This window comes from Molossus molossus, unplaced genomic scaffold, assembly GCF_014108415.1.
Source record: "Molossus molossus isolate mMolMol1 unplaced genomic scaffold, mMolMol1.p scaffold_m16_p_1, whole genome shotgun sequence".
NCBI lineage: Eukaryota > Metazoa > Chordata > Mammalia > Chiroptera > Molossidae > Molossus > Molossus molossus.
This window is the reverse complement of record NW_023425344.1, coordinates 87031079-87056404: the sequence shown is the minus strand read 5'-3', so window position 1 is coordinate 87056404 and position 25326 is coordinate 87031079. Positions and strand designations below refer to the sequence as shown.

The following is a 25326-nucleotide window of genomic DNA, read 5'->3' as shown; positions in this document are numbered from 1 at the left end:
TTATGGAGACACGATTAGATGCAAAGTTCAATGTTTTAGGCACAAATTCTTGATGGGTGGTGCTGGTAATTCCTATTAATATAATGCCTTGTTGTCTGGTTATCCCACTTCTAGTGATGTTAAGAGTGATCACGAGATCAGCTTGATGGCTCCTTTAAAACAGTCCCCCCACACCCTTTCCCCTTCATGCTTTTCAGCAGCCTTCTCTTGTTGCCTAGAGCCAATTTGCCAATAGGGATTGTGAAATGGTGATCTCTAATTCCTCATTCCTTCTGCACTTATTAACTTCTATAGAGAACTTTTCTTCATCAACTATTTTGTTTCCATAAAATGTGGTTCATAAGAGAAAGGCAGAATCATGCTTAATTCTTCCTTTTACTTGCCAAGTGTTTCAAAGCAACAAGTTGATGGTCTTGGATTTTTGGTGCTCACTGGAAACCCTCCAATGTGAAAAATATTTACTAGGTAGAATATTTACTATTCTGCCTCATAGACTGACTTCTTTCTCCCTTCAATGTTTCTTGGGGTGGGGGGACGGAAGCTTTCTAAGTTATTACATTCATTCGTTTACTCAACGAATATTTAAGTTCTTACTATGTTCTGTGCGCCAGGCCCTGTTCCAGGTGCTGGGGTTATGATAGTGAATAACATTTCAGAATCCTTGCCCCCTCATAGATCATACATTCTAGTGGATGAGGGAGACAATAAATAGAAGAAATAAATAAAACATCTCATAAAAGAATAAGTATTAAGAAGAAAAACAAAGCAAGGAAAGAAGATATAAAATGTCAAGGGTAAATTCTAAAATTTCAGATAAGGTGGCCAGGGCAGGCTCACTCACTGGGTAACTTGTAGGTAAAGAGAGGAAGGGAATGATGGATGTGACAACTGTGTATGGTGCCAGGTGGGTACTGAAAATATCAGGGAGAACACTTTGTAAAGTAAATGATTGTCTCACCACTATGCTGTACACCGGAAACTAATACAAAATAATATTGCAATTATTATTTTTTGAATCATTAATTAACAAGTGTAAACTGTAATTAAAAAATAAGATTTGAAAAGAAAAATGATTGGACCAGCCATGCAGATGTGTGCGGAAGAGTGTCCTAGGCAGAGGCAACAATGGGGTGATGTTCCTAAGACAGGAACATTCCAGTTTGTGGCAGGAACCAGCAGCCAGGAGAGTGTTAGAACAGGTGTTGCAGTGAGAGGTTAAAGGACAAAGAGTAGGAAAGGCTGGAGGGGTGGTTGGGGCGGAGGAGATTGGGGTCTGTGGGTGAGTGAAACGGGTACTTGAAGCAGAGGAAGATGATCTGACTCACACTTTAACTCAAGATTACCCTGGTGGTGGGGTGGGAAACAGTCTGTACAAGGGTCAGGGAGATGCAGAGACTGATGAGGAAGCCACTGCAGTATCCAGGGAAGAGATGACAGTGACCCAGACAAGTGGGTAGGAAGTGAAATGATGAGGAGCTGTCAGATTCTGGATCTGTTTGGCTACAGCCAAAGAAATTCACTGGTAGATTGGATGGGGGGTGTGAGAACAAATGAGCAGTCAGGGTTTTGGCCTGAGAATTGAAAGGATGGAGCTACTTTCAAGGAAGACGGGGAGGCTGCAAGGGGAGCAGCTGTACCGAGATGCATCGCACATGTGGGCCTACCCGGCGCGGTGCTGGTCAAGGCTTCACAGCTGGCTTTGAGCGGAGAGGGAGCCCTGATTTGTAGCCTTTGCCAATTTCTGTGGTGTAAATGCTCCCTCCATGGGTGACTTCAAGCCAATGACATGGTGTCACAGGACACAGGCTGGGAAGTGACACAGCCTGTGGTGTGGTGGTAGAGTCCATGTCAGGACACCACTGAACGGCTGTGAACTATTTATTGTTAGGTTTTTGTACTTGTCTTACCTTTCCTTCTCTTATTTATTTTTTAACCTCACCCTTTTGCATTTATCTTCAGATGGAGCAGGAGGGAGAGAGAGAGGAAGAGAGAGAGAGAAACATAGATGTGAGAGAGACACATCGAGTAGTTGCCACCCACTCGACCCCAACCAGGGCCGGGGACAAACTGCAACCAAGGTACGTGCCCTTAGCAGAACTGAACCTGGGACTCTCTGGTCCGCGGGCCAATGCTCTAACCGCTGAGCCAAACCGGCCAGGGCTTACCTTTCCTTATCAATAGTAAACACCTTGAAAACAGAATCTCTCTCATTATTTTTATATTCCAGATGTCCTAGATAGAAAACCTTACACATAAGCATTAAATAAATGTTGAAGATATGTATGCATAAACGAATCAATACTAAGTGTATTTTGTCATTACGTGGCATGCCAAGTATTTGACTTCACTGAAATTTGGTTGAATGTTCCTCTGATATCACTTCTTAAATTTAAAAAAGCAACACTTTTTTAGGATTTCAAATCACATCATTTCTTTTCAAGGGTAGATAAGCAGTTGAGCAAAATACTTCTATGTTCACTAAAAGTAGTTAACTCCTTAGTAAAGAAGAAGGAGAAAGAAATATTAAAAACAATTTTCAGGGAGGAAAGCAATAAGCATGGCTTTTGCCAGTTTTCCCGCTAGGTTTATTGAGATTTAACGGATACACAGTACTATATAAGTTTAGGTTTACAGCATAATGACTTGACACACATACATTGTAAAATAATTATAATAAGTTCAGTGGACATCTGTTACCTCACAGTTACAAATTTTTTTTCCTTGTGATAAGAACTTTTAGGATTTACTCCCTTAGCGACTTTCAAATATGCTATACAGCAGGGCTAACCATAGTCACCATGCTGGGTACATTCCATCCCAAGTGCTGAATTATCTGTAACTGATTATAAAGAGATATAACTACCTTGTACCTTTTGTCCCCGTTCACCCAATTCCCCCTCCCCTATCTCCTGCCTCTGGTAACCACAAGTCAAATCTGTGTCTGTGAGTTTGGTTTTTGTTTTCAATTCGAGGTGTGAGATCATACAGTATTTGTCTTTTTCTGAAGCTACACAGTTTGATTTCACTTCTGTATAATAATATTTTGGGTTTCTTCTCTTCCTCTTCCTCTTTCTTCCCTGCTCTCTCTCTTTCCTCCTGAGTCAGAACTCTAAAGTCTAAGGTCAAAGAACATAATTTGATAGTTCATCAAGAAAAAAAAAATCTACTGCAAAGGAGTTACTACAACATAGAGCTTGATATTCTTATCATTGTCATGAATCTGTATGAAAAATACATTTAGTCAACTGTCATTATTAGCTCAGTTTACCCTTCTCTTTCTGTAACTGGTCTAAGACTCCCCCCTCTAAGAAAGAACAAGTGTGAATAGAGGTGTAAAATATATGTATATTAGTATATTCGCTGATCTCTCCTTTCAGGGGACAGATCAGCATCACTAAACCAAGGGAGGTTTGGAGTATAGCTTGATTTTTTAAAAAAAATTTTTCCAATTTTTATTGATTTATTTTTGTTACAGATGTTTCTCCTTTTTTTCCCCTAGACACCCTTCTCCCCATCATGGCCCCCATCCTCCCAGCATTGTTGTCTATGCCTATTGGTTATGCATACTTGCATATAAGTTCTTTGGTTCATCTCATCCATCCTCCCCGCCCCCTACCGAGGTCTGTCAGTCTGAACCATACTCCTTTCTGTGTCTCTGGGTCTATTTTGTTCATCAGCCCACCTTGTTCATTATATTCCACAAATAAGTGAGATCATGTGGTATTTATCTTTCTCTGATTGGCTTATTTGGCTTAGCATAATACATGTAGTCTCAAAGGATAAGAGATCTCTCTCTCTTACAGCTGCATAGTATTCCATTGTATATATGTACCACAGTGGAGTATAGCTTGATTTAATGTGTCCTTCCTAAGTTACCTTGTATTCATATAAGTTAAAGAGTTATAAAATTTATATAATTGTATAGTTTGTTGGGTGTGGTTTCAAATATACCTAAAATAGAAACCTCTTTTTAAATCTCCAGTTAAAATGATTTCCTTGCTGTAGTGAAATGGGTATGTTTAAATAGAAAATGAAACATTTGTTATGTGGTATTAAAAATAAAAAAGAAATGACATACTGTGGTTTTTGTAAATATTAATTTGTTATACTATGTCTAACATCATAATGATTTGTGTATATTTTATTCAAGTGAAAATTATCTTTTTGCTACAATGAGTTTTTTTGTTTGTTTGCTTTTAGGAACTGGACATCCTAAAACTAAAGGTAAATATATTTTTATAATAGAAAATTTATATTACAGAATTGAAAATAAGAATAAGGTGTTATAACTTTTTATCATATATGCACAGTATATTGATACAATGTGCATTTTTCTCAAATAAAAATTATGCTTTGCTATAGTAAACTTTTTGTTTTTTATTTCTTCAGGCAAAGTTGCACATTTGGCTCAAGGTAAAAATTTTATTAAATTCTTGAGATACTGCAGAATTGAAACAGAACAAAGGCACTGCTATCTTATGCTTCAATGTAGCTATCAGGGGAGGAGGATGTGCCAGGTGTGACCACTGACCCAGCTCTGACAGAGCCCCTTTTCATAGGGATAAACTTGCATTCTGAGCCTCACTCCCCTCCCGCTGCCTGCTGAGCCAAACCACCCAAAGGGGCATCACCTGCGCATGCTGCCTCTTCTGAGCACCCTTCTCTCCTCCACCTTTCCCTCAAAACCAAGGCAGTTCCTTACCAAACTGCCACCGGAGAAAAGACACCTCTTTGCAGGATAGGCAGTATTTTCTTATTTACTTTGAAAGCCAGAAGTTCCCAAATCCGACTCTTTAGGGTCACCTTTTCCTTTCTTATTCATGTAGAATGACTACCGGAAGTTTACGGTCCCCCTCAGGATGTCTTAGGACTCCTAGGGGACTTTTACCTGCTCCGGATCACCTGAGCACCCATCTCAATTGTTTCTTTGTATCCCCCTCTTTTGTCACCTTGCTTTCCAAGGCGGCTGCTGTTCCCACCACCACCAGCGTTCACTATTCCTCTTCCTCTCCCCTCCCTCTGCCTTCCTTCCTTCATAGTTTCAGACCAAAGGCACAGAGGTGAGTCAATGCTACTCCTCCGCTCACTGCACGTGGTTACCTCTGGTCCAGGCCAGGCCCTACGCCCGTTGTATCTGTTCTCCTTCCCCCCGCCCCTTACTCCCATTCCCCACGGCAGCCATTGGAATGTGATTTAACTCGTACGTCTGTGTGTGTGTGTGTGTGCAAGCTCACGCAGTGTGTATTGTTCTTTTGTGAGCATACACTTTTAATTCACATAGTACTTTGTTGTACAGCTCACATTTCCTTTTCTCCTTTTCACAAAGCACTATGTTTTAAACATCTGTCCACACTGTTGTGTGGCCACTGAATCTGTTGCTTCTAACTGCTGTGTAAAATACTCTGTGGTGTTCATCTTTCTCAATACGCTCTCTGCTTTCTCCATAATGAACTCTCAGTGCACGGTCTGCAATGGATTTCCTCTCCTTAGGGATGTGTAGGAGGATTTCGTGGAGACATCTAGCTGGCAAGGAATTGTTGGGTCTTGGGGTACACATCTACTCAATTTGATGAGCCCTGCGTGTCCTTTAGCACAGCTGTCCAGTCCTCACCTCCACCACTGCCGGAGGGCTCTCCTTGCCACACCAGCATTTAGTATCCAGCTTTCTGATTTAGCTGGTCTCATCCTGCCAAGCGATACGGCATTGTTTATTGATTTGAACGTCTGTAATAAGCAATGGTTTTGGATCTCTTTTTATAGGCATGCTAGGTTTTCTTAGTTTTTCCTTCTTTTTCTTTCACCAGTCAACATCTTTTGCCTCATTTCACATTGGGATTGCAGTCTTCTTTCTTGGTGGTTTGCATTCTAGATATGAATCCATTTTCAGTTGCGGACAGTGCATGCATCTTCTTCCATTCTGTCACCCACCTATTAACTTTACCTATAGTTAGCTTTTTCGAATATATATCTTTAATTTTATATAATCAAAGTCATCGGTTGCTTCTCTTACGGTGAGTGCGTCAGAGCTTCGTGCTGCTCTTCTGACCGCAGTCAGCTGGGCTGCGCGGCGCTTCCCGTCTCCCTCTGTTGAGCATGTAGTGAGAATGTTGAGGCTGATCATGAGGGTGCTTTCGTGAAAGTGCTGAGCAGAGCCTCCCTCTGCCCAGAAAATAACATATGTGTGTGACATACGTGTGTGGCCTAAGAGAAGCATGTATGTCTCTTCTAAAATGAACTCGGGAAATCCAGGGCTAGGACACAGGATTGCTGCAGCAGAGTAACACTGTCCTCCGGGCAGCACCCTCGTCCAGGACAGAGCCACATGCTGGTGGGAATCCTGCGCGTGACCGAAACGTCCTCGGGCCGCGGAGTGAAGATGAACTCATCCCACAGAACTTCAAGCCAAATCTAAGGAAGAAAGAAAGAAGAAACTCTTTTGTTTGTCTGTTTGTTTTATTTTTTTGCTTTTGACTTCTGCATCCCAGATGTCTAATACTAACCATGCCTGATATTGAAACCAATGAATATCATTGCTTGCATGACCCCTGCAAGAACTGCCTTATTACGTACAAAATGAGAGGAGCCTTTTTAATGTCAGCTCAGGACTCTCGGTTGGAGTCAGTGACTGCTCCCTACCTTCGGTCAGGATCTTGTGAGTGCAGAGTGGAGAGAGAAGCTTGCTCTAAATGCAGAAAGTAGCAGCACCGTGAGGCTCACCGTTCACTTGTACCGACAGACACCTCTAGTTTGTGCTGCAAAATTCTACATAGTTCATCTTGAGCCTTCACAATTACCTAGCGAAAAAAAGGAAATCAGATGATGTGCTTTGGGGATTTTACACTGTCCTTTTTAAAGGGAGGAGAAGTTTTAAGACAGAAACTTATGCCCTGGCCAGAGTGGCTCAGTTAGATGTCATCCTGTGCACAAAGAGTTGCCGGTTCGATTCCTGGTCAGGACACAGGCTGGATCCCTGGTGGGGGCAGTGCAGACAGCAGTCAATTGATGTTGCGGCCTCACATTCTCACATAGATGTCCCTCTCTCCCTCTCCCTTCCTCTCTTTCTAAAAACCAATTAAAATATTTTTAAAAGAAAAAAGAACAGAAAATTATTATCAAAGTTCAATAATTACAATGATTTAATTTTTAGCTTAAACACAATTTTAAACATTGGAAATTTGTTTTATTATAGAAGAAACAGAAATGTTGACGGCTAATATGGATGCAGGTAAGTTCACATTATTCTTTTTTACTAATAGTTCACTGGTTTAAGTTTATGTTTAATGTCATGTATGTGTGAGTATACGTAAATGTAATATAATTGGTTCAAGCAACAATTACCTTTGATACCAATTTAAATAGGAAAAATAACATTACTTCTCTCCTTTCCTTATAAATGCTTCTTGTGAACTGCTTTGAAAATGAATTAATGCATATGACTAATTTTGAAGTAAAACAATATTCTAGTCTTACATAAAGTTTTTCTATTTGTTATGAGTTTTGTCAGGTCAGTTTTGTCAAAAACAACAAAATTTCAATGGCCCAGGACATACATTTTGAAATAAAAACATAAAGGATTTAATTGAATTCACCTGTTGTTTTGCAGCAGGTTAAGCCATGGTAACAGGTCTGTGAAGATCTGTACTCCGGCCAGTTGTACACGAAAAACCAAATCAAGTTTCAGTTCCTGGGAAAACAGTAACTGATAAGAGTTTTCAGGTCAGATTGGCTTGTATTAAATCCTGACTCAATTATTCATGAACTCTATAACCTTAGGTGAGTAACTTAACCTCAAATACTAACTGGAAATAAAATAGCTCCCTATTTTAGAGGTATTTTAAACTGAAGTTTACACAAGCCTCCCTGCAAATTGCCAGGCCCCAAAATTAAGTAACATTTTTTAAAAATTAGGCAATGAGTTAAAAATTTAGATTTCGAAGCTACAGATACTCAGAAGGGGTCTTCAACAAAAGCCCTTTATTTTCTACTCAAGATAACATTAATTTTCTGATACTACCCTAGCTGGTTTCACAGACCTCAATGAATGAGGTCTCTCTTCCTCCAAAGGCCCAAGCAGAAATTTAAAACTTGCCATCACACTCTTTCCCCAACCTTAGGAGTGGTGGGAGCCCTCCATCCTGAAATCTATCCGCGTTTGTTCAGAACTTCTCTCCCTTGAGGACCTACCTCCTTATAGCTCAAAGCAGCTGACAGTAGTATTAATTTTCCTTTCTCACGTGGGGCTAAGAAGCACATCTACAGACATGTTCATGACATGGTAAAATAAAGAGAGAGAATAAGGAGAGCATCTTACACTTACTTTCTTCCTTTATCACAAATTCTCTTGCACATTCATGTCTGAAGTCTAGGTCCCCCAGTGACACATCTGAATGCTCATGGAGGAAGGAACATCATCGCATGTCAAGTGGCTAAACACATACCCCCTTCTCCTGGCCAACTGACCCGGGATTGCCAGGGGTTCCCAGCATATTATCTCTCAGGGTTCATATGATGATTAAATGAGATGACCACAAAGTACTCAGCATGGGGACTGACACCTAGAATGTACTTAATATTAACATCATTAATGTTCATATTAATATTATTAAAAATAGTCCCATATAAACAGCCTCTAAAAAGTAAAAACTATGCCCTGGCTGGTGTGGCTCAGTGGTTTGAGCATTGTCCCATGCACAAAAAGGACACTGTTGGATTCCCAGTCAGGACACATGCCTGGGTTTCAGGCTCAATCCCCAGTGGGGGGCCTGCAGGAAGCAGCAGATCGATGTTTCTCTCACATCAATGTTTTTCTCTCTCTCCTACTCCCTTCCCCTCACTCTAAAATCAAGAAAAACTTTTTTTTTTTTTTTGAAAAGTAAAAACTATGAAAGTGAGAAGACAAGGGTTTTCCATGAGACTACCACCCTGACCTGACCCAGTGGTAATGCCTGAGCATATGGCATCCCTCATTGGCCAGAGGTTGGTAAATGTTTAACCCCTCAGTCAGCACCTTCTGCCACTGGTCTACCTTTAGAAAGATTTTGAGAGACTCAAGCCAATTTTAATATTAAGCCCCAATTTTTAAACATGATGAATAGTACAGTTTAACATCCAAAATAATTTGCTGATGAATCTGGCCTCTTTCATATTAGCTGTGACTCTGCTTTTCTTGTGACATAATCAAGAAATGTCTGCCCACAAGGTAACGGGTTCAAAATCATAATACAATCTCTTCTTTTCTTGAAGAAAGAAGACGGATAAAGTCACTGCTCCCTAAACTATCCTGTGGCGTCAAACCCAGCACACACACCACGCGAAGGAAACGAGTGGTCGGGGGACAGCCAGCACGGGTGGTAAGCCTGCACCACAGCCCTACGCTCCTTCCTTCCCAGCAACAGCGAGTGTGGGGGACAGGGCTGGCGGGGTACGCAACTATGAGACTGGGAGTCTTGCAATGGAAATATCTTAGAACCATCTGTTTGTAGAAGAGCAGTGACCACACAAATGTCTTTACAGGGAGACTTCCCGTGGCAGCTGGCACTTAGGGAAGATGAGAGATTCAACTGTGGAGGAATTTATATCGGTGGCTGCTGGGTTCTGACTGCTGCTCACTGTGTCAGGTAAAATGTGTCTCCAATAGATTGTGGATTTCCTGAAACAATGAAAATGAATGCTAGAGGTTGTGACAGATGATAAACAAAAATATATTTGAGAGTCCAGCCATTGTGGCTCAGTGGCTGAGTGTCGACCCAGGCACCGAGAGGTCGCTGGTTCAATTCCCAGTCAGGGCACATGCCCAAGCTGTGGGCCCAATCCCCAGTGGGGGGCATGCAGGAGGTAGCCAATCGATGTTCTCTCTCATTGATGTTTCTCTCTCTCTCACTTTCTCTCTCTCTCAAATCAATAAGGAAAAAAATGTTTTAAAATATATCTGAGAAAAGTCATTCAGTTCCACTCGACTGACTGCTAAATACCCTCTGACGTCAATCCCCCAAAACCTACTGTGTGCCCCACGGGCCAAATTGTTGATCCCTGCTGGCAAGGGCAGATCAAACTTGTAGGTACCAAGTTACTTCACTTGGCTCATTTGCATGGTGGGAAAGTAAGTTGGTACTACCTACATTTATCTCCTCCTTTGACAGGGTTTTGAGATTCTCAGGTCAGAGAAGTTGGGGTAGGCATACTGTGTCTAGATTCAACATTAGCATATGACAAAAGATGTCTCATAATTACATACAGATTGGAAATATAATTTCGATGCAGGACCAATAAGGCATAAGTGTCTGTATTCATTTGAGAGGGCTGCCACAACTAAATACACAGAGTAGGGGACTTAAACAACTGATACTACGTCTTTTCTCAGTCTGGAGGCTGGAAGTTCAAGATCAAGATATTGGTAGGGATGGTTTCCCCTTGGCTTGCAGATAGCTGCCTTCTTGCTGTGTCCTCACATGGCCTTTTCTCCACAAGCCTGTATTCCTGAAGTCTCTTTCTGGTTTTGTAAGGAGACCAGTCATATTGGATAAGAGCTTCACTCCTATGACCTCATTTAACCTTAGTTAAACCTCTTTAAAGGCCCTAGCTCCAAACACATCCAGTCACACTGGGGATTAGGGCTTCGACACATGAATTTTGGGGGGACACAGTTTAGTTCGTAATAGTGACTGCAAGAAAATATCAAAAAGGTATTGATACTGAATAAAGGTCTTCTTGGAAGAGGACAGAGTTTGGGATTTGGGCCTCTGTTCTGATTCTTAGAATGAATTAAATATTTACCAAGCACCTCTTGCAGCCAAATCCTGTGCCTGGCACTTTCACATATGTCATTTTGTTTTAATAACCCCACATTTCTAAGACGTAAATGTTACTCTTCCCATTATATAGATAAGCAGACGGAGACTGAGAAGTTCCATGACTTGGCTGAAGCTACACTACCTGTCAGTAGCAGAGCCAGGATAAAATCAAGGTCAACATCTCTGACAGTAACTTAGTTGAAGGCCTACTTAACAAATCTGAAGATGACCCAAAGTTGAGAGGGATAAGAGACATGTTGATTGATTAAATATGTTGGGTGATAAAGATCCTCATGGGTTGGAACAATGTGCCCAAATATAATTTCTTCCAGAATGACCCTTTTCTCTTGGCTTCTGTGATACACATACTCCTGGTTTTCTCCCGTTCTCTGTAGAGGCCACACCTACCCTGTCTTTCTGCAGCTTCCCCTTCTGTGATTGGGCACTATTGCTCCAGTGCAATTCTCGAGTTGTCCAATCGTTAGCCTGCGTTCCCCTTCTCTTCTTACCTCTCTCCTTAAAGTTAACTGTGCTGTATGCTGAAACAATGCTATATGCTGACACAATGATCTCTCCAGGCTGCATCTTTCCTCCAACCACTGACTGTCTACAGTCAACTATCAATACTTCTTGGATATATTAAAAGTACACTGAATTCAAAATCCCTAAGACTGAGCTCATCCTATCCCCTTGCCCCAAATATGGTTCTGTCCCAGTGTTTCCTATCTCAGCAAATGACAACGCCATTCATCTAGTGACACAAGACAGAAATCTAAGCATCATCACAATTCACTCCCTCCACCCTACCACAGTCCTGCCAATTTATCACCAACTCTCAGTGGCACTTTTTTAATTTTATTTTTTCTAGGTGGCATTTTTAATTTCTAATTATTTAATTCTCAAAACTTCCATCTCCATGATTACCCTGCTTTTGCCTCTCATCTAGATTATACCAACTGCCTCCTAATTGGCTTACCTACACTGACTCTGCCTACCTCCTCCCCCATCTATCCATTCTCTACTATGTGTCAAGAGCAGTATTTCCATACCTGGTTTTAATCACTTATTTCTTAAAATTCAATGGCTTTGCATTCCTCTTAGGATTAAAAAATAATAAACAAAAATATAGCATGGCCCATTAGGCCCCATATGATCTGAGCCCTACTTACCTTGGTCAAACTCAACTTGCCCAACAGCTTCCTTCTCTCTGCTCCACCCCCTCTGGACTCCCTTCAGCTGCTCAGTGTACCTCCCTCCCTGCTGCAGAGACCATCAAATGCTGTTTCCTCTGCCTTGTTTCCCTGGTTACTGCAACTCATTATTCAGATCTCAGCCTAATCTTCACTTTCTCTGAGAACCTTCCCTGACTCCCTTAAGTCAGAGAAACCCTCTTGATAACTTATTAGAACCCATGTGCTTTCATGCCTCTCACTTTTCACAACAGAACACATATCTTCATTGGTGTGATTATCTTTTTAATGCTACATCTTTTCCTAAACCCTGAGCTCCTTGAAGGCAGAAACTATTTCTGAATTTGCTCATTTCTGTATCCCAATGGCTACCACAGTGCCTGGTATATAGCATTTACTAAGTATTTATTTAGTAAATTGAATGCATGAACAGGGTTAACTTTTCACCAGTATTCAGGACCTCTGATCCTGAAACACAACCGAAATTAATATGAAGAACATTCTTGGAACACAAAGCATTAAATAAAAGGATCCCGAATACCTCATTAGCTCCCAGGACATTACTGTTTAAGGTGATTACCTAAGAAAAATGATGGTAGGTGCCCAATTTGCTGGAAACCAAGAGGTGAAAATTGGTATGAAATGGAGTGAGACATAAGAACAGGCAATATTTAGCTCATTCACTCTTTCAACCAGATTTTAAAACAGCTACTGTGTTCTCTGCACAATACTAGGCATGGGCATCTATCCATAGATTAATACGACCCCATTTTTTACTTCAAGGCTGTGAGCCAATAAATATAATGCAATGTTACGATGAAGTCTTAAAGATCGGGATAACGGCTGCTGTGGTCTTCGCTCTGAGAACCTCTGGAGTTCTCACTCGGAGAGTGTGTGCTCTGACCCCTCATTTGTGGCTAGATACTGTCTGGTTTCTGCAAACACCTTCAATGGCGGTGCTCTCACTTGTGGGCATCTCTGGTGGTTAGCAAATTCTTTATGCCCCTGATATTGAGTAGTTAGATGGATTATTTCTCTCTCTTTGAAGATTTTTTAAAATTTATTTTTAGAGAGAGAGGAAGGGAAAGGGAGAGGTAGAAACATTAATATGAAAGCGAAACATCGACAGACTGCCTCCTGCACACCCCCTACCAGGGATGGAGCCTGAAACCCAGGCATGTGCCCTGACAGGGAATCAAACCAGCTACCAGCCAGGGCTATTCCTCTCTTCATTTACCCGCTGACTTTAACACTGCCCTTAAACTTAATCACATTGCTTTATGACAGCAAAGATAAGAAAAGAAATCTGGGAAAGTTAAAAATGTTCTTTGGAAGGGAGAATATAAAGATGAAGCATCAGAAGTTCATGTTTTAGTTGTTTTTTTCTTAACATATTTTATTTTCCTTTTTCTTTTTTAGAGCCAGTAAAATTCACCGTTACCAAATATGGGTATCATTAATAGACTGGATAAGTTTTAACAGGGAGATAACTGTTCAGGGGGTCAATAAAATTATTGTCCACGAAAACTACAATGGAGCCACCTTCCAAAATGACATAGCTTTGATTGAAATGAAAAAACGTCGAAACCAAAAAGAGTGTGTGCTGCCTACAACCGTCCCTGCCTGTGTTCCCTGGTCTCCACATTTATTCCAACCTAATCATAAATGCATCATTTCTGGCTGGGGCCGAGAAAGAGGTATTTTTGTATATATTTTACAATTTGTTCTTCAGTACCTAGGGGTTGAAAATAAATGGTAATAGAAATGCATAGGGACTAATCTCCTAGTGCTCAGAGAACATAGCATCAAATCTAGAAAGTGAACACCCAGCTAGGCTGGCTCCAGCGCGTGGACCTGTGCCGCTGCCGAGCATGCTGGGCCCCAAGGTGCCCATGCTTGGTTCACTGCTCTGCTGTCACCATCATGAAATTCTTAGTAATTTTTGCAAGGAACCCACCTCACATCTTTATTTTTCTCTGGCCTTCACAAATCATGTAGCCAAGCCTGATTTGGCTTTTCAAGGACACCTACACTCTGTGATCCTAAAGCATACATTGACGGGTAACCATTTACCAAGAAAAAGAATACTGACGGGACATACAGCATGCTTTGGGATTTGTTGGAGAGATTTGGATGGAGGATAAACAGGTTTCTGAAGGGATAGTCAAAGTGTATGCTGAATCAGTGATCCCACAACCCTCTGCTCTATGTCCTCCCCCTCCCCCACTCTCCATGACCAACACCCCCACATCCCGCAAAGAAAAAGAAAATATAAAAAATTCATTTGTTCAGCCTCTATGATTTGAGATGAACATTCATATGAGTAAAAGATGTGGACACTCCTGGGAAAATTATTAGAAAGACCTGCTAAATGAGAGGTTAGATTAGAATTAAATTATCCAATGTGTTTTTTTCAGCTTGAAGAGTTAGCCTTGAAATTTAGCTTCCTTCTGACCTCTTAAACTCTCTTTGTAAATAACTTCATTGCACTGGTTTTATAGACTTATTTTGTAATACATCCTTTACAACTGCCACATTGAAAAGTATAAAATATGTATGAATTAACCTGGATTTGTGGTATGCTTGAATACCCAAGACTTACAAAATACTAAATTTTATTAGTAATTAATTCACCCAGAAGCATTATGTCTTTACATTTGTTGTGTTTCAAAAAACAAAAACAAAAACAAAAACATTTAAGTTTATTTATAAATATACACAAAAGTAGAGGAAAGTACTTATTCATCATCCATTTTCCACAGTTATCAAAATTCTACCGTTCTTATTTTATCTCTCAGAATCAATCACTATTTCAATAGGATGATTAGGAAGGTTTATTTATAAAGGGGTTAATTACAAAGATATGGGTGTAGGGTTGGGAAGCCACAAGGGCTCTGCGGAAACCCAGTGCTAACAGTACCAGAACTGACATCTCTCTTAGATGGGAAGGTGAAAGGGAAGGAGAGCTACCAGGAGAAAGAGCCTTAGGTATAGCAGGCTGCCTTAAGAGAAGCAATGACCTTGAGTTGAAGGTTATAGCCAGCCCCAATCTTGCTAGCTTCTCTCCGTCTCTTCCTCCCTTCTGCTGGGGTCTTTTGCTGGCAACCAGCTGGAAACCAGAGGCTAAGGCATTCCCACTGAAGTATCCCTTATCTCCAGGTCCGCCTCTTGGGGCAGGGACCAGGCCACTGAAGGGTCAAGAATGGATCTGTAGGACAATCAGGAGATGTTCAATATATTCCCAACACATACTTATTTTTTTCCTGGAATATAATAAATCAAATCCCAGATATCATATAATTTCATTAATGAATACTCTAGTAAGTATCTTTACCAGGTAAAGACTTAAAAACAAAACAAACAAACAAAAAAGACCCCACTACTTTCCATACTCAACAACGTGGTCATCTAATAACCAGCTGTGTTTAATATTCCTCAATTATTTACAATATATGTTTTACAATCAGATTATTTCCATTGGGAACTAAACAAAGTCCACATGTTGCTCTTGGTGGCTTTTTTTAAAAAAATCTCTTTTAATCTAGATCAGTTACTCCTCTCTTTTACTTAAATGTATTTATTAAAGAAACTGGGTCATTCTTATTTTAGAATTCCCATACCTTGAATTTATCTGATTGTGGAATTTAACATGTTCTTTTATTCCATGTATTTTCTATAAATGGTAGACACGTCCTTATACATTGATTTATTTATTAATGAAAAAATTAACCATAAAAAGTGGTTCAACGCTTTTATTGAGCCCTTACTATGAATACAAGGCAGTAATATTAAAGTGCTAGGATTTCACTCATGAAAAATAGGGATCCAATAAAAAAACAGGGGGTGCAGAGGCTACAGGTTGAAAGACAAAGGCAGGAATGCTACCTTCAGACAGCAAATGTGACAAGTGCCTCAAGAACGATATAAAACAAGAGTTCAGGGGAGGGAGCAACTCCTGGGTTATTAAAAAATTCTTCCCTGGTACAGCAGCTCTTGGTTTTTAAAGGCTTCTTCTGAGTTAGGAGAAACAGTACATTATTAATTTTCAAAAAGCTCTTATTCTGAGGAAGGTAGCCATCTCGAGACTAACTTGAAGTAGGACCTAAAGGAGAAAAAAAGATTCTTTCCAGATATGCCATATACTTTGGTGGATTTTTGTCTCCCTCTGCTTCCCAGAAGAGAATATTAGTTCTGCCGTTAACTACTGTGTGCTCACTGCAGTGCTAGGATCTGTGGGGTTGTCCTCTCAGGACAAGCCAGAGATCTCTGTCCCCAGAGAGTTTATAGATTAACTGAGAAGGTAAGTCATTTGGCATAAGGCATTTAGTATATAATTAAATTACTGAGTTCCTGGATTAATTAATTATATACATTTTTATTAAGCTAGCATGAAGCTCGGAGCTGGTGCAGCAGTGAATGAGTCAAGCCTGGGCCCTGCCCTCCTAGAACACAAAAGTTGCTGCAAACTGGGTAAAAGGAGGAGAGATAGACAAAGACTCACTCTTTATACCTGAGACATCTCACCCTGTGTTCTTAGGTTTCGCTCACCTTCCCTGGACTGTCGATCAGCAGCAGGACCTGGTCCTTCTTTTTCCTTGGACCCAAAATGTTCAAGTCCCAAACCTCTCACTTAAATGGGAAGGAAATCCTGAGGCCTCTTTCAATCACTTTCAGATCACTTGGGCGAGGGAGCTCCTCACAGACACGCAAAACCACACACACACCGATAACTTCGTGTATTTTATTTTAACTTCTTACATTAAAAAATTGTTTTCACTCTTACAAGTGCTTTCAAGGAAATAAGAGACTATAAGAAAATAGGAGCTATTTAGGTGAGAAGACCCTGATCCCTGATCCCTACCCAACTCCCCCGCTGGGCAAGGCAGACAGAGGGAAGGAGTTAGTCTCATTCAGCTCAGAGCACCCAGCTCTAGATTTAGCTAGTGTGACTTCAGAATGCCCCTTGACTAGTTTTGAGAAAGACAAATATAAAACTGGAGCTATGAGCAGTGTATGATTAAATACACTAAGAAGTGATCTTCAATAGTTTTTATATGTATTTAAAAATATATGTATGCTTCTATCTTCCTAATGGTTTACTAAACTATGAGACTATTTATTTAGATTTCTCACTTGTGACTTTTAAATGTCTATTCATTTTCTCACTTTGTTTAGATAACCAGAAAGTCTTTTCACTTAAATGGGGTGAAGTTCACCTAATCGGTAACTGTTCTGAGTTTTACCCTGGTCGGTACTATGAAAAAGAAATGGTCTGCGCAGGTAAGTACTAAGTGGTTTCTCTGACATATTTTTATACATACTCTCTAACAAATGTGTCTCCTGCCCCCCACCAAATTAGCCCCCTTGCTCTGGGCTCCGAACCCTTCCATCTGTCCTTCTGGCTGTTGCATTATCTAAGTCTTTCAGTCCCTTCCCCTTAGTTCACATTTCCTTATCTACTACTAAGAGGGAAATCTTCCTTCAGCTATTATACAGCAGTGTAGCAAGGTGACTAAGAGCACAGACCCTGGAACCAGACTGCCTGGACTTCCTTCCCTGTTTTTGCCCATTAGGACTCATGAGACCTTGAGCAAATTTCCTTATCTGCAAAACTGGGGGTCTTTTTTTTTTTGTTATCCTCACTCAAGGACATTTTTCCATTCTTTGTTCATATAGAGCAGGAGGGAGAGAGAGAGAGAGAAACATCGATGTGAAGGGACACATCGAGTGGCTGCCACCTGCACGACCAACCAGGGCCGGGGACAAACTGCAACCGAGGTACGTGCCCTTAGCGGGAACCGAACCCGGGTCTCTCTGTACCGCAGGCCGACGCTCCAACCGCTGAGCCAAACCGGCCAGGGCAAAAACTGGGGGTCTTAACAGAGGAAGACACTGAGATGCAGAGCAGTTACATAATTGGCCCAAAGTCTTCCAGACAAGAAGTGGTATATATAGGATTTAAACCCAACCTTCTTTTAAATAAAAATCCAAATGATCTTATTGCAAATGCATCCTGTTGGATTTAAATTCTCCCTCCTTGGAAATCCCACTGCACGTCTTACAATACCTGCTTCTGTCTCCTTTGCTATCATAGTGATGCCAGTGCCCCTACCTAATGCAATTCAGCAGTTCCTACGTTGAGTAGTGACCCAAAAGCAGGGTGCCAGCCAGCTGGTGCATTTATGATGTTTTATTAAAACCACCTACAAGTATTGTGAGGCCAGCATAATTCTAATTCCAAAACCAGAAAAAGACACTACAAAGAATGAAAACTACAGGCCAATATCCCTGATGAACATAGACACCAAAATCCTGAACAAAATACTAGCAAATCGGATCCAGCAATACATCAAAAAAATTATTCATCATGACCAAGTGGGATTCATCCCAGGGATGCAAGGCTGGTGCAATATTCACAAATCAATAAATGTGATACACCACATAAACAAAATGAAGAATAAAAACCACATGATCATATCAATAGATGCTGAAAAAGCATTCGACAAAATCCAGCATCCATTTCTGATAAAAATGCTCAGCAACGTGGGAATAGAGGGATCACATCTTGACATAATAAAGGCCATATATGAAAGACCTACAGCCAACATCATACTCAATGGGCAAAAACTAAAAGCATTTCCCTAAGAACAGGAATGAGACAGGGATGCCCACTTTCACCACTTTTATTTAACATAGTACTGGAAGTCTTAGCCACAGCAATCAGACGTGAAGTAAAAATAAAAGGGATCCAAATTGGAAAGGAGGAAGTGAAACTGTCATTATTCGCAGATGACATGGTACTCTACGTAGAAAACCCAAAAGACTCCATCAAAAATGTACTAGACTTAATAAATGAATTTAGCAAAGTAGCAGGATGCAAAATTAACATCAAGAAATTGACGGCATTCTTATACACCAATGATGAAATCACAGAAAGAGAAACTGAAAAAACAATCCCATTTACCATTGCGGCAAAAAAATTACAGTACCAGGAATAAACTTAACCAAAGAAGCAAAGGACCTATTTGCAGAACACTACAGGATATTGAAAAAATAAGTAGAGGAAGATATAAAAATGTGGAAGCACATACCTTGTTCATGGATTGGAAGAATTAACATCATTAAAATGTCCATATTACCCAAAGCAATCTATAGATTCAATGCAATCCCCATCAAAATGCCAATGATGTATTTCACAGAACTAGAACAAATACTTCAAAAGTTTATATGGAACCAAAAAAGACACCAAATAGCCACAGCAATCTTGAAAAAGAAAGACAAAGTAGGTAGGATCACAATACCAGATATCAAGTTATACTACAAAGCTAATGTAATCCAAACAGCCTTGCCCTGGCCAGTTTGGCTCAGCTGTTAGAGCGTTGGCCTGTGGTCTGGAGAGACCGGGTTTGGTCCCCACTAAGGGAATGTACCTCAGTTGCAGTTAGTCCCCGGTCCTGGTTGGGTTGTGTGGGTGGCAGCCACACAATGTGTTTCTTTCATGTAGATGTTTCTCTCTCTCTCTCTTCCTCTCTCTCCCTCCTGCTCTATCTGAATAAAAAGAATGGAAAAAATGTCCTCGGGTGAGGATAAACAAAACAGAACAGCCTAGTACTGGCACAAGAACAGGCATATAGATGAGTGGAACAGAACAGAGAACCCAGAAATGGACCCAAGGCAATATGCTCAATTAATATTTGACAAAGGAGGCAAGAGCATACAATGGAGTAAAGAGAGCCTCTTTAATAAATGGTGTTGGGAAAACTGGACAGCTACATGCAAAAAAATGAAACTAGACCATCAATTTACACCATACACAAAAATATACTCAAAATGGATAAAAGACTTAAATGTGACCCATGAATCCATAAAAATCCTAGAAGAAACTGTAGGCAACAAAATTTCAGACATCATACGCAGCAGAATTTCACTGATACATCACCTAAGGCAACAGAAACAAAGGAGAAAATGAACACATGGGACTACATCAAACTCAAAAGCTTCTGCACAGCAAAAGAAACAATCATCAAAATGGAAAGTCTGCCCACTGTATGGGAAAGCATCATTGCCAATGATACATCAGATAAGGGGTTAATTTCCAAAATATATAGAGTACTCATACAACTCAACAAAAGGAAGACAAAGAACCCAATTAGAAAATGGGCAGAGGAGCTGAATGGACACCTCTCCAAACAGGTCATACAAATGTCCAAGAGACATATGAAGAAATGCTCAACATCACTAATCAGCAGAGAGATGCAAATTAAAACAACAATGAGGTATCACCTCACACCTGTCAGAATGGCTGCCATCAACAAATCATCAGACAACAAATGTTGGCGAGGGTGTGGAGAAAAGGGGACTCTAGTACACTACTGGTGGGAATGCAGACTGGTGCAGCCATTATGGAAAATAATATTGTGTTACCTCAAAAAATTAAAAATTGAACTGCCATTTGACCCAGTGATCCCACTTCTAGGAATATATCCTAAGAAGCCTGAAACACCAATCAGGAAGAATATATGTACCCCCATGTTCATAGCAGCACTATTTACAATAGCTAAGATCTGGAAACAGCCCAAGTGTCCATCAGTAGACAAATGGATAAAAAAGCAGTGGTACATATACACAATGGAATACTATGCAGCTGTAAAAAAGAAAGATCTCTTATCCTTTGAGACGACATGGAGGGACCTAGAAAGTATTATCCTAAGCGAAACAAGCCAAGCAGGAAAAAACAAATACCACATGATCTCACTTATTTGTGGAATATAATGAACATAACAGTTTGAGGAATAGGGTAGACCCAGAGATGTGGAAGTAGGGTACAGACTGACAACCCTCAGATGAGGGAGTGGTGAGGGGAGGGAAGAGATAAACCACAGAACTTATATGCATGTATGCATAACCAATGGACATAGACAACAAAGCTAGGGATGGGGTGGGGAATGGGGAGGAGAGAGTCAATGGGGAAAAGAAGGAGAAACATCTGTAACAAAAAATAAATAAATAAATAAAACCACCTACAAGTAGTGTATTACAGAAAAAGGCAGTTTTTGACATCCTATAAATTCTTGGATACAGTGATTTAAAAACCTTAGAAAGTCATATGAGTGAGGAGAAAGTAAACAGACCATTTCCCGTGGCCTCCCATCTTAAAACAGAGCTCAGGGCTACAGAGAGCACACAGGGAGCACAGCACACAATCCACCTGCTCTGAGGTCTGGCTGCCTAAACCCCATTCTGCTGCTTCTTAGCTGTATGATTCTAGACAGGAAGTTACTATTTATAACTCCTCTATACCTTCTGTGCCTCATCGTTACCTCACAGGGTTGTGGTGAGGATTAAAGCGATGAATGACTAATGCATAGAAGCACTCAGTAAGCGCCAGGCATTCCTATGATTTTCCCACTCGTCATCTGCCGCCTCTTTCGGAACGCAGCCTCATCACAGTATATCCCTACCAAAGCAGAGAAAGCAGGGACAGCCCTTGCGAAATCTAGAGAATGAGGAGAAGAAAAAGTATTTTCCCAACCGCACCCCACATCTCCGTGGGCCCTGCAGACCCTGCAAGGGAGCGCAGTGGCCATTTCCCTTTAGGAAAGTGAGGGCGCGGAGTCCTTAGGCTCATCGGTGGAAGAGGCAGGAAGGCTGCATGGTGTCCCTGGCACATGTAGGTAAATGTGGTATTTTCTTTCTCCTTTGTCTTCCTCAGGTACAGAAGACGGCTCCATTGATGCCTGTAAAGGGGACTCTGGAGGTCCCTTGGTCTGTCAGGATGCCAACAACGTGACTTATATTTGGGGTATTGTGAGCTGGGGTGATAACTGTGGAAATCCAAATTTCCCAGGCGTTTACACCAAAGTGGCTAATTATTTTGACTGGATTAGCCATCATGTGGGAAGGTCTCTTATTTCTCAGTACAATGTATAAAACTGCGATATAAAGCTGTGATCTCCTTCTTTCTACTCATTTTCTCTCGGGTTCCATTTTAATTGAAAAGGTACTTACTGCATCATTAGTACTTCTCTAGGATGAAAATAAAACAGATTTTATTGGATATTTTTAAGTTTCTACAATGTTTATGCCATATTGGAATTTTGCTGTATAATTCTCAAATAAACATTTTAGTCCCACATTAAAGTTTTATTTATTAGAAATGTGAGTCAAGTCTCTCCACAGAGGAGTGATATGTTGACAATACTAACGGTCAAGCAGTTGAGTGATGCTGGTGTCTCATAAGCTTCCTTTCAAACCCTTATCCTACCACCCACCATGGACTTGAACCTGGGCAATGTATTATCTACTTTGTGTCTTACTGTCCATCTTTAAAATCAAAACTCGAATTTTGAGAAAATAAACTACATACTGAAAGATTTGGCACAGTACCCGTCACAGGGAAATAGCTGACCTCACAGCTTTTGCCTCCTTTCTCTGCTTAAGAATTAAAAATTCTTGCCCTGGCCGGTTTGGCTCAGCGGTTGGAGCGTCGGCCTGCGGTACAGAGAGACCCGGGTTCGGTTCCCGCTAAGGGCATGCAGTTTGTCCCCGGCCCTGGTTGGTTGTGCGGGTGGCAGCCCCTCGATGCGTCCCTTCACATCAATGTTTCTCTCTCTCTCTCTTCCTCTCTCTCCCTCCCACTCTATCTGTACAAAAAATGGAAAAATGTCCTCGGGTGAGGATTAAAAAAAAAAAATTAAAAATTCTTGAAAAATGTGTCGTTAGTCCCTCCTGCACACGTTCTCCTTTGCCCTTTCTTTAAACCTCTCCACAGACTGCACAACACAAGTCCTGACCTCCTTGGTATCAACCCTCAGGGCATCACACTCTTCTCCCTGGGGGCTGGGCTCAGCCTCCTTCCCAGCCTCTTCCTTCTGGTCAGTTCTCTCCCGTTGCACTTCCCCTGGTGACCTCATCTAGACTCAGCTTTAAATCCCACTCACAGCCCAATGATCCATATCTGCATCTCCAGCCGTGACCTTCCCTAGAACTCCAGACTTGTATCTCCACCTGGATACCTCATAGCATTTCAAAAGAAACACCGCCACCCCAAACATCTATTCCTTCTTAAACCTGTCCCCCCCCCCCCCTTAGTAAAGGTACCAGCATCCACTCAGGGCTCCCCTGTGGACACAGTGTACAGTAGGCACCCAATCTCTATCACAGGCCTCAACATAGCACTTGTCATTACCCAACATATTGTTTTATGTTTGTCTACCTCTTCCCATCACACTGTTAAGACACGTGAAGAGACAGACCGTCTTGTGTTCCTTCTGTCTGTACCCCTATCACTTGGTTCATAAAAGATGCTCAGTGAATAAACATTAGCTGATCTTACTATTATTTTTATTGATTGATGAGAGAGAGAGAGAGAGAGAGAGAGAGAGAGAGAGAGAGACATTGATTTGTTGTTTCACTCATTTATGCATTCATTGGTTGATTCTTGTATGTACCCTGACTGCAACCTTGGTATACTGGATACTGCTCTAACAGAGCTACCTGGCCAGGGCCTATTATTATTATTTTTAAGCACAGCTGTCATGATCCTGAAGGAGGAGATATGTTTTTCACATAAATATTACCTTCAATTCCTGGGGTCCAGTCCTGGATAGAGCCCAACTGTTTTGATAATAGAAATGCCTGTTTCTACATATATTCCAAAATTGGTTACTGCCCCAATTTTTTTTTCTTTTTAAAAATTTTGGTAAAATATGCATAAAAATTTTTACCATTTTTCATCCTCACCCGAGGATATATATTTTTTCTATTTAGCTTCGCATACAGTGGGAGAGAAAGGGAGAGAGAAACATCCACGCGAGAGGGGCACATTGACTGGTTGCCTCCCGTACAACCCCCTGGGGACAGATTGCAACCAAGGTACGTGCCCTTGGCCGAAATAGACCCCAAGACCAATTGGTCCACAGGCCAATGCTCTACCGCTGAGCCAAACTGGCCAGGGCCCATTTTAACCATTTTGAACTATACAGTCAGTGGCATTAAGTACATTCACATTGTTGTGCAATGTTCTTCATCTCTAGAAATTTTTTACCTTCCCCAAATGAAATTCTGTGCCATTAAACACAACTCCTCTTCTCCCATGCTGCCCAGATTTTTAATTCCTTTAGCCATTGAATGCCAGAGAGTATTTGGTTATCCATGGCCATGTAAGAAAGAATCCTAAAGCAGTCATTTAAATAACAATGGTTTATTATTTGCTCTGTGCCTGGGGATTGGCTTGGCTCAGCTGGGCAGCTCTTGCACCCTTTCATGCAGCAGCTGTCTCACAGGGCTGCTGCAAGGGTCATCTCCAAGGCTTCTTATGTGTCTGGTGCCTGGGCTGGGAGGACTCAGCTGGGGCTTTCCAGACCTCTTCTCTATGTGTTCTCTCCACATGCGACTCGGAGTCTCCCAATTTCTTATGTAGCACCTAACAGCTGTCTCAGGAGAACCTACAGAATCTGCACAGCCTTTATAAAACTAACCCTGGGAGTCATTTAGCCTTCCACCACAAAGACCTGACCTGGTTCAAGGGGAGGAAATATAAGTAATCTCTTTAAAAAAAAAATTTATTGCCCTTGCTGGTTGGCTCATCGGTTGAAGCATCGGCCCGAGGACCAAAGGGTCATGGGTTTAATTCCTGGTCAAGGGCACATATCTTGGTTGCAGGTTCAATCCCCAGCCCCAGTCGGGGTCGTGCAGGAGGCAACCAATCAATGTGTCTCTCTCACATCTCTCTCTTTCTCCCTGCCTCCCCCCCCCCGCCCCCGCCCCACTCTATCTAAAAATCAATGGAAAAATATCCTCAGGTGAGGATAAAAAGTAAAATAAAAATATGTATATATTTTTATTGATTTTTGGAGAGGAAGGGAGGAGAGAAACATAGATTCAAGAGTAAAGCAATTGGCTGCCAGCCCGAAACCCAGGCACATGCCTTGACCGGGAATTGAACCAGCAACCTTTAGGTTCGGGGGATGATGCCCACCACGCCACACTGGCCAGGGCTATAATTCATCTCTTGATGGGAGGGGTATCAAAGAATTTGTTGCATGTTTTAAAGCCACCACCTTGTCTCGATCCAGCAAACCTGGAACATGTGGCATCCTGGAAAATATCTGTGTATGAGACAAAAAGTACTAAGAGCTGCAAGCTGGGAAACCCAGCACATATGGGCACCCTCAGCTGACCTAGGAAGGAACGTCACTGTGGCCCCTTGAAAGATCAAGCCAGTCTGCACAGTAACCTGGGACCTGGAGTGAAGAGCCAGCTTCTCTGTAGTGACTCCATGTGGCAGAGACCAGGAACAGCAGGAGTGGGATGACCTAGCTACAGGGCTCTCCCAGTTTAGAGGT

The 25326-nt window shown here is 41.4% G+C and overlaps 1 protein-coding gene across 1 annotated transcript in view; it reads left to right on the top strand.

The window, feature by feature from the left end:
* CFI (complement factor I) overlaps positions 1-22003 on the top strand; it is a 57532-nt gene extending 35529 nt beyond the window's left edge. Inside the window, exons 9-16 of the mRNA XM_036263285.1 lie at positions 4201-4224; positions 4390-4413; positions 7190-7225; positions 9244-9350; positions 9514-9617; positions 13400-13677; positions 17156-17260; positions 21693-22003. Of these exons, the coding sequence (XP_036119178.1) occupies positions 4201-4224; positions 4390-4413; positions 7190-7225; positions 9244-9350; positions 9514-9617; positions 13400-13677; positions 17156-17260; positions 21693-21910 (896 nt within the window). The 3' untranslated portion in view covers positions 21911-22003. The remainder of the gene's footprint in view (positions 1-4200; positions 4225-4389; positions 4414-7189; positions 7226-9243; positions 9351-9513; positions 9618-13399; positions 13678-17155; positions 17261-21692) is intronic.
* The last annotated feature ends 3323 nt before the right edge of the window (positions 22004-25326 follow it).